This window comes from Eptesicus fuscus, chromosome 14, assembly GCF_027574615.1.
Source record: "Eptesicus fuscus isolate TK198812 chromosome 14, DD_ASM_mEF_20220401, whole genome shotgun sequence".
Taxonomy (NCBI): Eukaryota; Metazoa; Chordata; class Mammalia; order Chiroptera; family Vespertilionidae; genus Eptesicus; species Eptesicus fuscus.
In genome coordinates this window covers 6235774-6251247 of record NC_072486.1, presented here as the reverse complement: position 1 = coordinate 6251247, position 15474 = coordinate 6235774, and the positions used below count along the sequence as shown (strand labels likewise).

Here is a 15474-nt window from a genome sequence, read left to right as displayed (position 1 = left end):
ACAGCGGGACTTGCCCACGCACACACGTAAAATAGAGAACTGAGCACGTTTTCGCATTTCCTAATTACATGCACAATTCACTAACTATAAGAACTATCATTAGTCCAGAGCACAACGACTCCGTTAATGAGTTTTCCTGGTCCTTGTTGGAAACACAGCGTCACCTCATGCTAATTGCTACTTTCTGAGGTCACACAACCTGAAAGGGTGTCGGTCCAGATTGGGGAGAAGCAGATCCTTGGGAAATAAGATCTTAAATAAATGTTACTTGTAAAATGGGACAAAGAAATAGGAGGTTCCAAGTTTGCTAATGGGTCCTAGAAATCAAGAAAGCCAAAATGCCCTGTACGTTAAATGATTATTCAAGAAGTAGAACACATTTCATTTAAGACAGGACAATATGTGCTGGTCTTCCAGAAACCTACCTAGACTAAACAGGAACAATTTCTTTCTTCTTAGGGTTACAAAACTCTGTATTGGAGAACCCCATTAATAAAAAATAAAAAACATTTAAAAAAGGCATAAGCACCTCTGAAGTCCTTCCATTCAGGAAAGTTTATATTTAGAAAGTCATCTGACCCAAGTAGCAGAGGAGTTACATGGCCTTTGCCTATTTTCTCCGATTCCCCACCATGGTGTCCTGATCATGTAAACCTGTAGTGACCTAGCAAACTCCAACTGAATTACCACCTGATTTAAACTACCTGACTATCTCATACAAATCAACACGGGGAAACCCTAACACCCAAGGCCTCGAGCCTCTGATCCGTGGAACAGGAGGAGAGACTGCTGGGAGAAGCCACGGGCAGGAACGGGGGTCAGGGAGTGGAGCAGGAATCGGATAAAAACCAAAAAGAGGAGAGGACAACAGGATGAAGAAGAAATTCACCCTGGGACCAAAGCTCAGGTGACAGGAAAGATGAGGAAGGAGGAAGGGCACATTAGACCATGAGGCAAGTGCCAGGCTTTCCAACAGCAACCTCTGCTGTGCTTCTTTCCTGTGCTGGGAGTGAAGGCGTGGGTATTCTATCATACAGGTGCACTCACGGAGATGCTTCTTACAGAAAAGCCCTCACAAATCCCAAGCCGGTGATAAAGAAACTGATACCCCTTAATTTCAAAACAGCCATGTACTTAAAGACACTTACCCAAATAATCACCAAAGAGGAAGCATAATAAGAAGTTAATAACATTGAGTTTCCAAACATCAAAACAAAACAAAGTGCAAGAGAAATCTGGAAAAATCCAAGAAAAATATAATTAATGCACATAAAACAAAATAAAGTTTTATTATTACTCTGGAAATTGCACATGCCCACGATAGACAACGTTCAAACTGTTCAAAAGGGAACACAGCCCAGGTGCTATGCCACACTTCGAAACCTGAAAGGTCACCTGACAGGCAGCACTCAGCAAGTGAACACGCCTCGTCATTGTAATAGAGGCCCAGGATAATTAAGCATTCTGTGTTTCTCTTTCATGAATTATCCCTCTTACAGATGACGTGTAAGTCAGGCACAGCCTCAAATCAGAAAATGTGACCTGACTTAAAACTCCTGGGTGGCCTGTTTAAAATAGGTCTGTTAATTATGTCACAGTTTTTGAAGGACACTTGTTTTAGTTATGGAATCATGGAACGACCAGTTTTAACCATAAACAAATCAAATAATTATCAGGAGTTTGTTTTGAGGTCAAACTCAAGGGGGAAAAAACAAATTTAAAAACCATTACCATATGTATATAAATGATCTTCCGTAATTTGCATATATCAATGTATCCCACAACATATACTGTGAATAATGAGGCAATCTGAAATTGAATAAAAATTAAGTTAAAAATAAAAATTATATATACAATGAATATATATAATGAGTGAAAATTATATATACAATTCAGGTTTCAAATTGATTTATATTTGTTATTGAAAGTAAGTTATATACTTTCCCTCTTACCTATCAATTTATTATTGAACTAGAGGCTCGGTGCATGAAATTCATGCACGAGGGGCAGGGGTCCCCTCAGCCCAGCCTGCACCCTCCCCAATCTGGGACCCCTGGGGGTTGTCCCCAGGATTGGGCCTAAACTGGAAGTCGGACATCCCTCTCACAATCCTGGACCATTGGCTCCTAATCGTTCACCTGCCTGCCTGCCTGCCTGATTGCCCCTAACTGCCCGCACCCCCCCCCGCCAGCCTGATTGCCCCTCACTGCCTCTGCGTGCCAGCCTGATCGCCCCTAACTGCCCGCCCCTGACGGTCTGGTCGCCCCTCACAGCCCCACCCACACCAGCGTGGTTGCCCCACGCAGCCTGCTTGTTCAGTCGTTTGGTCGTCCCTCACTAACCCCCTGCCAGCCTGGTCGTAGGCAGCCATCTTGTGAGGGTGTGAGGGTTAATTTGCATATTACCTCTTTATTATATAGGATATGGGTCAATATATTAATATAGCAAACATCGGTTGATTTTTCTTTTCCATACACAGCTCTCTCAATTAACCATTTAAATTACCTACCCTACTCTGTGGGTTAACCAAAACAATACTCATTTCAATGTCAGGGTTACTCTACTGTCAACAGGTAAGATTACAACTTTCCTTGCCCAATCAAAAAATATTAAAATTTAATTAAAACACTATCATTAATACATAATTGAAGAAGGTACAATAAACTCAAAAAAATAATTATGTAATGCATGTGTGTATAACACATTAAGCTCTGCTTGTTAGTCATGCTTTACAAGTATCTCTGTTAATGTTCTCTTTCATAAATATTCAAGTGGTAGTTATCAAATTTATCAAGTTTCAAATAAGAAGTACTTTCACTACAAAGGTATTTTAACTTTCTTTATAGTTTTGAGGAAAATTGTGCATGTAATTACCAAGAATTCTAAGAATGCCGGGGTTATTTCGAGGATCTGATTGAATGGGGAAAGTGCACCTCCAACAAAGTACAGATATTATGTCAAATGTTGCCTCTCCACCCTCCATTGTGGAGAAAGAAATTCAAATTGAATTCCATGCTCCTCCTACGACACAAACGGGGTAAAAGACTGCAAACAGCTAAATACTTAAACACATGACGTCAGTTCCATTCATCAGGTGGTTTACCTCCAAAGAATCTACAACAAATTTCCTATTAGCAAGAAAACCAAGTTCCCTTCACCAGGTTTGTCCCTGGAACACTGCGCTGCCTGAGTGACTGACATGGCCCAGCAACAGTGGAGAAGTGGGGATGGGTGGGTGAGTGGGTGGGTGGGGGACCCTCTCTACAAGCGAGCCTGACCTTGTTCTGCAGACCTCTGTTTGAAGGGAAAAGGAGACGAGGGCATGGAAAGACAGACGATACATAGATCACAGGTCATAGGGGAGTTCCACAAAGTACAAGCTGTTCAGCTAACCCATCCTATGTTATCCTCTGTGTATTTACCCCAGGTGTAAGAATGCACAACTATTCATAAAGAAATACATTCACCTAAGAGAAATACCTAAAGTTAGAGCCCTTGTCCTCTTTTAAACACTAATGAATATTGAATAACGCCGACAGGCATTCCTACGAATGTGAGTTCAATCAATGCATTCCACAGGTAGGTAAATAACACCCATTATAAGTAAATCTTACGTATTCCTCTACTCTGAACTTTAAAAGAATTAACAAAAAACATTCTAGACTTAGAATCGTATAACGTCTCAGTTCTATAATTTTATACAAATGAGTGCATGTGATTAAACACACCACACGTAAGTCAGGTTAGAGAAAGAAGCACTTACCTGAGTAAGAAGCACGAACTGAGCAAACTGCCACGGAAGCATGAAAAACACATTGGAGATGCACAGCGCGATCAAGCTTCCGCGATAGAGTTTCGGGGCCCTCGAGAGGATGAATAAGGATCAGTGAGTTTAACAAGCATTCAAGCGTGGCTCCCAACTGCTGCAAATTAGAATCTCTAAACATGATCTGGTTATAGCACAGAGTGGGCAAAGTGAGCCAATGGGTTAGAAATTATACCTCCTGACACTCAATTACAACCACCTTCTATGAGAAGTAAATACACATTATTACTACAAAAACAAAGCCAGCCGGGGAGAGAGGCACCTGGGTCGGCATAGCCACTGAACTTTTTCTAACCATGTTTGGCAAATTCTTAATCAAACACGTGTGACGCCTCAGCAGACCCATTTGGAGAGACCGAGGGGCCCTGAAAAAGCGCAGGAGCAGCACATGCAGTGCTCGGGATGCTGCAGGCAAGTCCTGCAGGGACTCAGGCTGAGCAGCTGGGGGGTCATGGGGGGCAGGGGAGGGAGAGACACTGGGGAGGATGTGGGAGAAAAGCGGGCCCTGCTCAGGTAGGACACCAACAAGAGAAGAGGACGCAGAGGCGGGGTCGTACTTGTAATTTAGGATTTTTAGGAGCGTGAGTGTTTTCATCTTGCATGTTAGTTTTAAGAACTACTTTCCTCCTGAAACGGTGAGCCAATGCACAGCTCCAACACACCTGACATCCTCACGAAGTGAAGTGTCCATGTTAGCATCCTGAGGCCACAAGGTGTGCCCCTGACAGAGTAAGGAGCCCTTAGGACAGGAGGTGACTGCCCATCTTCCTTCAGGCCCCCAAGCACCCCTTCCCCAGAGGACCTCCCTCTGTGCTCTGCTGTCCAACCCTTTCTTTCCAGCCCGCCCCCAAACAAGCACTTAAAGAATCCAGGTGACCCACTCATGAGCACCAATTAACTGATTAGATAAGAACCAGCCATAATGGAGGAGAGGGAAAGAATATACATGACTGCATCCTACATAATAAGGGTTCCATTCCATGGAACTTGTTTGAGTTGTCTGTGTTCACTCATGTTTGGGTGTACCAGGTCACAAGGTAAAATGCAGCTCTTCTGTCTTGTAGATCATAGTAAAAGATGAAAGCCGCCGTCTAAAATTAAGCATTTTCCCACTACCTTTGAACTTCACCTAGCATCAGCTTCATCTTAGTTATGTTATTACTAGTGGCCTGGTGCACGAAACCCGTGCACATTAAAAGAATTAATTAGAGGAAATATTTTAATATTGCTACTTGCCATTTCTCTATAATAGAAGTATCAGAGATGAAAGAAAATTAGTAAAATATATATGAAAACCTTCCTCCTGTCGGAGTCTGAGGTGCACCACGGGACCCAGAGTCAAGTCCCCATCCACCCACGCACACCTCGAAATCGCACCTGGCCGGCCCCACCCCCATTGGCGAGATCCAGACCCAGCCGCCGCCCCCCAGCCTCAGGTCCCCCATCAATCCCCACCAGGTGGAGGGCGCAGCCTCAGGTCCCCCATCAATCCCCACCAGGCGGGGGGGACGGCCTGAGGTCCCTAGTCAAGCCCCGCTAGGCAGGGGGCGCAGCCTCAGGTCCCCCAGCCTGCCCTGGCACCACACAGCCTCAGGTCACTGCTGATCGCTCATTACGGGAACCCCGCCTCCACTGTGAGTGCAGCCATCTTGTGTTACGGGAACCCCGCCTCCGCTGTGGGTGCAGCCATCTTGTGTTACGGGAACCCCGCCTCCGCTGTGGGCACAGCCATCTTGTGTTACGGGAACCCTGCCTCCGCTGCGGGTGCAGCCATTTTGTGATGGTGTGCTGGTTAATTTGCATATTACCTCTTTATTATATAGGATATTGATTGTTTTTATTATGGAAGATTAAAAATTCTAGCTTGAGTTACTCGATGCAGAAGAAACAAAGTCAGCAACCGGGACAAGTCAAAGTTACCTGAGGATGTGAGTCACGAGCAGCATCTGAAGCACGAGGAACGGGTACGAGAAGCTCTCACGGAGCGGCGGAGTCCACATCACACGGGTGCACTAGAGAGAATTCACAGCGTCAGGTGTGCTGGCGACACTTGTTGAGACATACCAGGTGAAAGCTGCCGTTTCTACGCACAGAGAGGTTTTTCACACTTAATTTAAACCGTGTGTTGTCAAACCTGCTACCACGTTTCCACCAACAGCAAAACTGGGAAGTGCGAAATGTTGGTGAGCAGGGGACACAGCACAGATCCCGTGAAATATTAACATCAGGACGTGTCAGCAACAAAGAGCTTCCATTTTAATGTGTATCCGGATATCATCATTTACTGCTTATCTGCCATACAAGAATATTCTAAGGACTCTGAGACTATTTTCTAAGTGTTCTGAGAATTTCTTTCCAAATCTTATATAAATAACATAACTACTTCAATAAGTAATCAGAAACAGATACATTTATATTAATATTTTCATCTCAGGTCAGTTAAAAAATATTTAAGAAACTAATACAGGTCAGAAAAATGTTACAGGTAACAAGAAAGGTAATTAGATGTGCCTCTAAAGCAGTCCCTCTATATACTTTGAATTATTTTGGTTTAAAAGATTTTCCTTTTCATATGTGCATATCTTTACATCTGTGAACATGGTTTATATAAAACATCGGTCATGATTGAGAGTAAGTTTCTAAATCTCATCATGAAAAAACAAAGCAAACCTATTTCACATATAATAAATTCCTAACAGTCAAATTGGGCAAAAGTATTTCCTTTTTTTATATGTGATCTCAATGCTGTTCAATCGCATCATGCTAAGGGTCAAGCACGCTGCATACAGCATGTCTCACACGAGGAAGCAGCTGAAGCAGGGCAGATGGGAGCCTGCATCTCAGCCAGAGCTCTCCATGGGGACAGGACCAACACGGGAAGAAACCTAGGAGTCATCTGCGAGGTTTCATTATGAAATGTACAACCTCAATATTATCGATCATTACTCTCAGCAACTAATAGCCCCTTTATTGAATGTTCACGTTTCAGATTTAAATTTCTGTTTTAAATAATTGGGTTAATCCTTTCTCATACATTTTGTAGTTCTTTTGTGCAGGCAAAAATTTTCCCTTGTAAAAACCATCTGAGAGAGGTTATTTTTAAAAGTATGTCATACACTATCTTAGACTCAAGTTCAGAGCAAACTAAATAATGGAAATAGAACTTAAAAGCCAGTAACAACTCACAACTATTTTCTGGCACATAAACCACTCGCTTCCATGATTAAAATAGCTCTGCTAAGAAAGAAGGCTACCGATCAGCAAGCCCCCAGCAAGCCCAGGGAGCAGAGCACGTGACCCTGTGGGAAGTTCACTAACTGAGGGACAGGCCCTGGAGTAGACACCCCTCCCATACAGCAATCCTATACTTTAGGCGACGTATTTAGAAGTCAGAAAAAAAAAGGGTCTGAAAAATCTCACAACCTGAAAAATAAAATTATAATAAAATAGTTCTCAGTTCCTTGAGTTCTCACCATTATTTTACCCAAAACTTCAATGTATGCTCTCAATTTTAATATACGTCATTACTCAAAATGGTCCTTTTCTACTCCAAGCTACCCTCACTGGTGTGAGTACCATGACTGCCTGGACCATTTTAGTAAAACCACAGTTCTAATCACATTGAGTCACCTTTTCCTAAGTAGAAAGTGATAGCTCAGCATAGCCAAATAAATATAGCAAGTAGCTGAAAAACGAAAAATCTACCCACCTGGAAGAGGAACTGAACAGTCTGGATTGCATCGTTAAAAACTAGAAAGACTGTGTAAGGAATGATGCTCATGCTCCAAGAGTATCAAAATTATATGAAGAACGGAAGGTCCGGAATGAACCCTAACACCGAGGGAACATCAGGCCTCTCAGCCGGGCAGACAGCACTCTTTAAAGCCCGGTTTCAGATGTCCCGTTTTCACTGAATCTGGGGGTGACACTGTGAATAAAACGGTACAGGTGTCTGTACCCCCTCCCTGCAGCATCTTACGTGGACTCTCCGTGCTCCCCGGGGTTGGCAGCCGCTTCCTGTTTCACAGTCATCCGCACGGAAGCTGTGCTCTGTTTCATGGCCCATACTATGACACTGAGCAGCATCCAGTCAAAAAGGACCAAATAATTCCTTGTTTTTGCTCAAAACGCAGACCAAACCAATTAATTGATGTTTGTATTGTAATCATGTCAAATGCTCTACCCCATAAGATCACTCCAGCTTTAAATCTCCGTGATTCTAAATACGAACCAGGTGTTAATTCAATATCCATTAGTAACCCACTCAAATTTTACAAGTTCAGCCTTGACTGCACCGTTAAGTTCAGAGTGACCCCTGGTAGAGCTCCTGAACATGTGCATTTTCAAGGACTGAGCCACTTAGTGTATAAGCTCAAAAAGCAAGCTGACCTCTCTTTTTCCTTCACACAAAACTTACTTAACATGAAAGAAAACTGGTCAGGGGCACATTACTAGGAATTCAATTACAACTCTGATTTAGTGAAAGGATTTGTCTGGCACCGTGAATTTACGTTACACTTTAAGTTACTAATAATAATACAGACTAACAATTGTAGAGCAGTTACCATGTGTCAAAGATGGTCCTAGGCACTGCACACGTCTGGATTCACTTAATGCCCGATAACCCCAGGAGCTGGGTCGCCCCTTTATGCCCAGGTACAAAGAGGAAACACAGGCGAGTGAGAGGCAATGACTGTCCAGGCCACAGCCACCCAATGGCAGCGCCAGGGTCTGAGCACAGCGGGGCGGGATCCGGAGTCCGTGCTTCCTACCAAGCTGTCTCCTAAGAAAGCCCTGGGGCATGTGCACATTTGTAACTAAAATAAAATACTATACGAAGGATGCTTAGAGTCTATCGGAGTTTACGGTAAATACATTAACACAGGAATGTGTGATACAGCTCCTATAGGAGGAAGTTATGCCCACACCAGGAAGGTAGCTGCGTCGGTAACAGCTAACGCGTGAGCTTTCAGTCTGAAGTTATATAAAGCATCGATAGAGACCCATGATTTCTTCACCACATAAAAGCTACCACGATGGTGAAAAGTTAACTTACAATAAACGCTACTGTTTATAATTTGAATCAAAATAAGGTCGAACATTTAAAGAATGCTATCATAAATTCTAAAGACATTAAATTTTAAAAAGAAACCTGCATTTCTATAAAATTTCATAAAAATTTAAAAATATTTGACTATCATAGAATAAACTTCGTATTTCTAGAAGTAAAACCCCCCAAGGATTTTGGAAATAATCCTGAGGCTGCCTACCTCTCCGTGATTGAAGAAGAAGCTCAGCACTGTGACCAGGCCTCCTAACCGGCTGCCGCTGCAAGAGAGAAAACGTGCTCAGGTCACGGAATCCAGGCCAGGCCCAACCAAGCTGAAATCACAGTGTGCGTCCATCCTTGCACATCTTCCTCTGACCCATCACAAACAGATTTTAACGTGATCATACTATTAACATGCCTCTGGAATTTTCTAATTAATTTATCATGAAGAGTATTCCTAATCAATACATGTAACCCAAGGCACTGTTTTGAACAGATGTCAACTATCGCATAGTATAAATGAATTGCAATTTGTCCTGCCCTTTTGTTGTTGGACAGATATTTTTCAATTCCTTACTGTAATAATTTTAAGAAGTTCAAATAAACACCCTTGTACTTGTAAATGCTGGTGCTTTCATTCTATAGGACAGACCTATGAGCCGGCCAAGTCCAAGAATGTGAACTTTGCAGGAAACGCCATACCATCCACACCCCCTTCTCTGTAACTGACTGATGGGCCCAGACCTGTCCCATTTGCCATCGCACAGGTGGAAACGACCCTCGCTGTTACTGTGAGCTGTACTTCCTGCCTGTCACACAGAGCGTCCTCGTAGTGGGGCTGTTTTTTGTTTTGTTTTGCTGACAAGGTGCATTTTCTCTTCTGTGAAAAGAAAATTTCACATTCTTGTCCATTTTCCTATTGGATTGTCTGTTTCTCTCATTAAAGATTAGGGAAATCTTTATTTTTTTTTATCATTTGTGTGACAAAGTCTCTTGGTATAATTTATGGTATATTCTACCAGAATTCTGGATTTTATGTAGTGAGATGCAATACTTTCCTATAATTCTTCTGCATTTCCTGTCTTCCCCACCTCAAAATTCTTCAGTGTTCTACCATAATGTTGGTGATGGTGAGCATCTCCCATGAGTGCAGAAAGCTCTGCTTAGCCAGCCAGGGAGGCGGGTTTCCTGGTGCGCTTTAATGCCCTGCTTTTCTACAAGAAATGCTGCGTTACAATTGCTGTGACACGATGTGACTCCCAATCACTCCACAATAGTGTCCCAGCACGTCCTCCCTCCCCTCCGTCCTTAGAGAATAAATACCACAGAGGTCCTTTTATTTCGCTACACAGAAAAGATGTTCTAACCAGAACACTTAAAATTGATTTTTCCCCTATTACAGTTGATCAGTTGATATTTCAGCATTCCCTAGTGGTTAAAAAAAAGTTTCTTTTGCAATATGACCACCAACTGTCAGAAAATATGAAAGCTGCTATGGTGCAAATTGTAAAGCGCTCTGAGCTTGCTAAACATCTACCACTTTTGCTCATACATCTCACTCACCTTCTGAGCCTGGAGTCCTTAGATATAAAATGAGGAGGTAAGAATGCAGACACTTCAGTTCTGATACTTAATAACCTTATAATTTTCTTTTTTTCTTTTCACCCTTCAGTGACATGGATTCAAAGCAATCATCTGCACCTGACTAGCTATGTGACCTCGGGAGAGTTATTTAATGTCCTTGTGCCTCAGTTTCCTCACCTATAAAATGGTTACCCGACCTCACAGGGCTAACCCTAAGGATTAATGAGTTTATGACAGTAAAGAGCTTCGACCAGAGCTGGGTACGTAAGTGCTATATGTGTATTTCTTCCGTAAACAACTAGCTCTAAGGAAAGAGTGGAATCTACAGAGGGAAAGCTTCAGCTGAGTCCATTGGAAAAAATATTTCCTAAACTAGTGAATGCCAATGAAGTTTATGTGATAGGTAATATATTCTTATTGTGCCTTTCATATATGGCAACCCTGAGCTCAGTTTTTCATATATGGCAACCCTGAGCTCAATTTATTTATTCACTTCATTCAATTAAAAACTGTGTTCTGAGGGCAGGCATTCTTCTGGTGCCTTGCAAACGTTACCTTATTCTCTCCTCACATCGAAGACGGTGTCTCCTAACTTACTAGGTCTCCTTCCTACCAATCCCTTCTTAAACATTCTTCTCTATACAACTGGCACTTCAGTTAACCTGATAAAACACTGCACCCCATGGTCCAGCCCTGAAAGACCTTTGTTGCAATACACACACACACACACACACACACACACACACACACACACACATATGTGTATATGTATATACATTGTAAGGGCAAAGCAAAGAACTGGCAGTAACTCTTGCTTCCCATGTCATTTATTCAAATTACATAAAAAAACACAATGTTAACGGGTTCCACCCAACTCAGAGCTTCCATACAGCATGTCTGCCCTCCAGCCTTCATCTCGACAGCCTAGGACAATGGACAGCTAAGGACACTCTGCAGTGGGTACTGTACCTTCAGCCTTTGAAGCTACGGTTATAACAGGCACTTAAGAAAATTATTCTGAATGATGACTTTAATAAATGCACAGAAATCCTTCTTGCAATGAAGAAAGAGCATGGCTTCAGATTAGCGACTCAGCAATAATGTCATTTCCATATTTTAACTTCCTTACTTAAAATCCAATCTCCCAAATGTAATAAAGCCATCCGTAAGACAGATGGGCAGTGCTCGGCAGGAGGACCAAACGCCAGCCTCCCTCCTTGCTCCCAAGACACACGGCCTTGCTCCCCGCGAGCCACCTCCTCTCCTGATCACCATGCACTCTGGGTTAAGTTGTCTTGTTTCAAAAACAAAATTTTTCACACATTTTAATCATGTATTTTCATTTCCGTCTTCCCCAATTAAATCATTAAAGACTTTTCTTAGAGCTAAGTCAGAAATCTTAGCATCAAAGTATCTTCAATCTATATGCAAATATATTCTCAACTGATCTACCTGCTACCTCATTTGATAAATATGTATTGAGTAGCTGCTCTATACTCAAACAGTGAGCTAAGAACTCAACAGAGGCACTAAAATGAAATGCCACACTGCCAAAGCAAAGCAGACAATGGGAGAATAGCAGATTCGAACCCATGAACTCCAATTGAAAAGCATACTTATACTATGCCCACACTTCCGTGCTACGAAGAATCAGCAAGCAGAAAAAAGGAACGTTCTAAGGGTACTCTCATGGCAAAATAGTTCAACAAGTAAACAGCGTGGAGACTTGTCAAAAAAGAGAGTGATAAACAGAAAAAGCCTTAGAAAATTCTCAAGCTTTCAGTTTTAGGAATGCTGCTCAATTACTAGTAAATCAGGTCGGACAGTAAATACCTGCACAAAATACAGCCCTAGTTTTCCATTAGTAAAGGAACAGCCACTGACCTCACCTGGTAACGAGTGGTCCTTCCCATTACATTTTATGTAAATAACATATATTGCTTATGCTCAAATGGTTACGAATATCTAACATATATCACATGTGCCCACCATGTTGTATTTAAACCTCTAAAATGATTTTCAGTTTGGCTGGCCATGGCAATGGTGAAATCATCCAAATGGAAGGTAATTTTATATCTACAAGCAGATATACCAGAAATGGCATTGTTATAAAACGGAACCACACTTTAATGATACACTCACTGTTTAGATTATTCTAGCAAACATTAAAACACAAACTAAAATATTCTCAATGAACAGTCTTACCTTAAGTATGTGCCATAAATGAAGAATAATGCCATCATCAGTCCATTTAAAAGGAAAATGACAGCAACATAAAAGCAAGCAGGATCTCCCAATCCTTTAAATGAACAAAACATATGCTCTAGAAATTACTTTATGCATCTGGCGATTTATAGTAAACATGCTTATTCTGCAAGTGGTTGCCTTGGTTTCCATCCATACACACACCACTACTGCGGACCTCAGATGAAAGGGTAGCAGCCGTGGACAGACACTCCTCGTGTGGAAGTATGGGGTCTACCCCCAGCTTTCGGGTCTGACTGGGCTGTGACTACTTCAACAGAGAATGCAGAAGCCACACTACGTGGGACCTATGTAAAAGCTGGTTAGGCCCTAGGAGGCCACCCTGAGGTACACGCTATATAAAAGCCAAGCTGCCTGGCAAAGGAACAGGCAGGCGCCCCAGCTGAGCCCAGCCTCGCACTCACCGCGGCCCAGGAGCCAGAATGAAAGTGCAGCAGCCCCCAGGTGACACCAGTCTTCCCAGCCATTGGAGACTAGCTGAGGCCCCCCACATCAGGGTAACGGACCAGCCTTGGCCCCTGCCCACATTCCTGACTCCGCACGTCCATTAGCAGAATAAAACGGTGGCTGTTCATACCCTAAGTTTGGGGTAAGTCTATTGGGCTGCCACAAACTGGACAAGGTCGCAGAGAGAAACTTGCCTTCACAGCTCTCGATGGGACTGAGTCCTTCCCCTCTGGTGACCGTCCAGCATATCTTGGTCTGAATGCCAATGAAGTCCATTATTTTGGTATAAATCCGGTACCAGCTGGCTAAGATGACCTAATTTTTAAAAAATAGAGGCATTATGAGAAAAGATATTATCCTGAAAAGTTTCATTACTGGAATATTTTGAAGATACTTGATCATTGTCCAATTTTCCCTTCTGGTACCATCTACTCAGAATCTGAGGTCTGGTAAGATGAGCCTCACACTCCCCAACACGGACTCCTCGCTGGTCAGTCCTCAACACTCACCCACCGGCAAGAACAAAATAAAACCAGAAACATGCAAGATTTATATGGCCAAGAGCTATAACACTCCACTAAGGAACAGAGAGGAGTTGAACAATCAGAGAGATGCCTTCCTGAATAGATCTAATTTTTTGAGATGTGAATTCTCCCTCAAATTAATTCATACACATAAAACAATACTAAACAAATGTCAAGTATCTGTCAGGAACTTTTACCTAGAAGAATTTCACAAAGGAGATAACTGAAGAGACTGTCCTATCACACATAAAAGTATTACTTACAATTAAAACAGTGTGGTCCTGGCACAAGAAGAGCCAACAGATCAAAGCACCCCATCGGGTGGTGGACTGCCACCCAGACCTCCAGGGCTCAGTCAGCTGGGAGGATTGTAGCTGGCAGCTCTCAGCTGAGTCCCTCTGGAACTACCCTCTGCTATCGAGTAAATTCACTCAAGGTCACACTCACTGCCCAAGGACAACTACCTCCTTTGACTGGCTAGTGCCAGAGCCCTGGCCTCCAGGTAGGACAACTGCAGCGCCCTCCCAGCTCCAGGGCTCCCCTGGGATTGGCTGCAGGCCTTATTGTGACTGCACCACAGCCCAACTCCTCCTCCCGCCCTATCCTGCTTCCTTCTTCCCCTCCAGGCACTGACCCCAAGGCACCCCCTCCACACGTCCTGCAGGAAATCTCAATCTCCAAGTCTGCCTCCAGACCTCAACTTAAGGCCATATTGAATACGAAATCCAAAACAAGCAAGCACCCTAGCTGGTTTGACTCAGTGGACAGAGCATCAGCCTGCGGACTGAAGGGTCCCAGGTTCGATTCCGGTCAGGGCACATGCCTGGGTTGCAGGCTCAATCCCTAGTAGAGGGCGTGCAGGAGGCAGCCGACCAATGACTCTCTCTCATCATTGATGTATCTATCTCTCTTGCCCTCTCCCTTCCTCTCTGAAATCAATAAAGATATATGTAAAAAACAAAAACAGAAGCATAAATGTATAATAATGTTGTATATAATAATGAATGTGGAGAGCAGATGGAGCACACATCCAAGTGTTAGGTCACACAACCATTGTGAAAAAATACGATTACACTCCTACCCCACACTACACTAAAACAAGTTCCAAACTAGAAATGTAAATCTTACAAACATAACTATCACTATTAAAAAGAGGATTTTTTACTTGTATGGATAAAAGAAAATAATAAATTAAAACAATTCACAGATATAATACATACACAGCATACACAAAACTAAAAGGCAAAGAGGAAGCTGGAGAAAATGTTTTATCCATATAACATAGTATTAACATTCTCCACACAATAAATGAGCCCTTCTAAAATTTCAACGGCAATTTATACAAAGGGCATGAAAACTCACCTTTTAAAGTGAAAATGCATTTTTCCTATAAATTCATACACACACACACAAACACACACACACACACACACACACACACACACAGAGCAAAGGTTTACTCAAGGCAGCAAGGATTCAGTAAACAAGCATTCTCAAAAACACTGCTAGGGGAATTTCAACTGCTGTAACCTACCTGGAAAGCACTTTGGCGACATGTACAATCATTCAAATAAGTATTCTGTTCAATTCAACAGTTCCACATCAACAAGTTACAGTGTAAAAACTAAGGACATGTGCAAAGACTGAGTTCAAAATGCTTACTGCAGTGTTAGAATATTTAAACAGTTGAAAACAAGCAGAATTTTCATAAAAGATGAAGTAAATAAACAATGCTACATTGTGCACACAGCCACTGAAAAGGATGCTATGGAAGAGAA

The 15474-nt window shown here is 42.6% G+C and overlaps 1 protein-coding gene across 1 annotated transcript in view; it reads right to left on the bottom strand.

Moving 5' to 3' along the window:
• The window catches only part of DPY19L1 (dpy-19 like C-mannosyltransferase 1), a 64216-nt gene that overhangs the window by 29550 nt on the left and 19192 nt on the right, over positions 1 to 15474 (bottom strand). Inside the window, exons 5-11 of the mRNA XM_054726327.1 lie at positions 13367 to 13487; positions 12666 to 12759; positions 9097 to 9154; positions 5747 to 5838; positions 3764 to 3863; positions 1732 to 1809; positions 1149 to 1235 (exon numbers count right to left, since the gene is read on the bottom strand). Of these exons, the coding sequence (XP_054582302.1) occupies positions 1149 to 1235; positions 1732 to 1809; positions 3764 to 3863; positions 5747 to 5838; positions 9097 to 9154; positions 12666 to 12759; positions 13367 to 13487 (630 nt within the window). The remainder of the gene's footprint in view (positions 1 to 1148; positions 1236 to 1731; positions 1810 to 3763; positions 3864 to 5746; positions 5839 to 9096; positions 9155 to 12665; positions 12760 to 13366; positions 13488 to 15474) is intronic.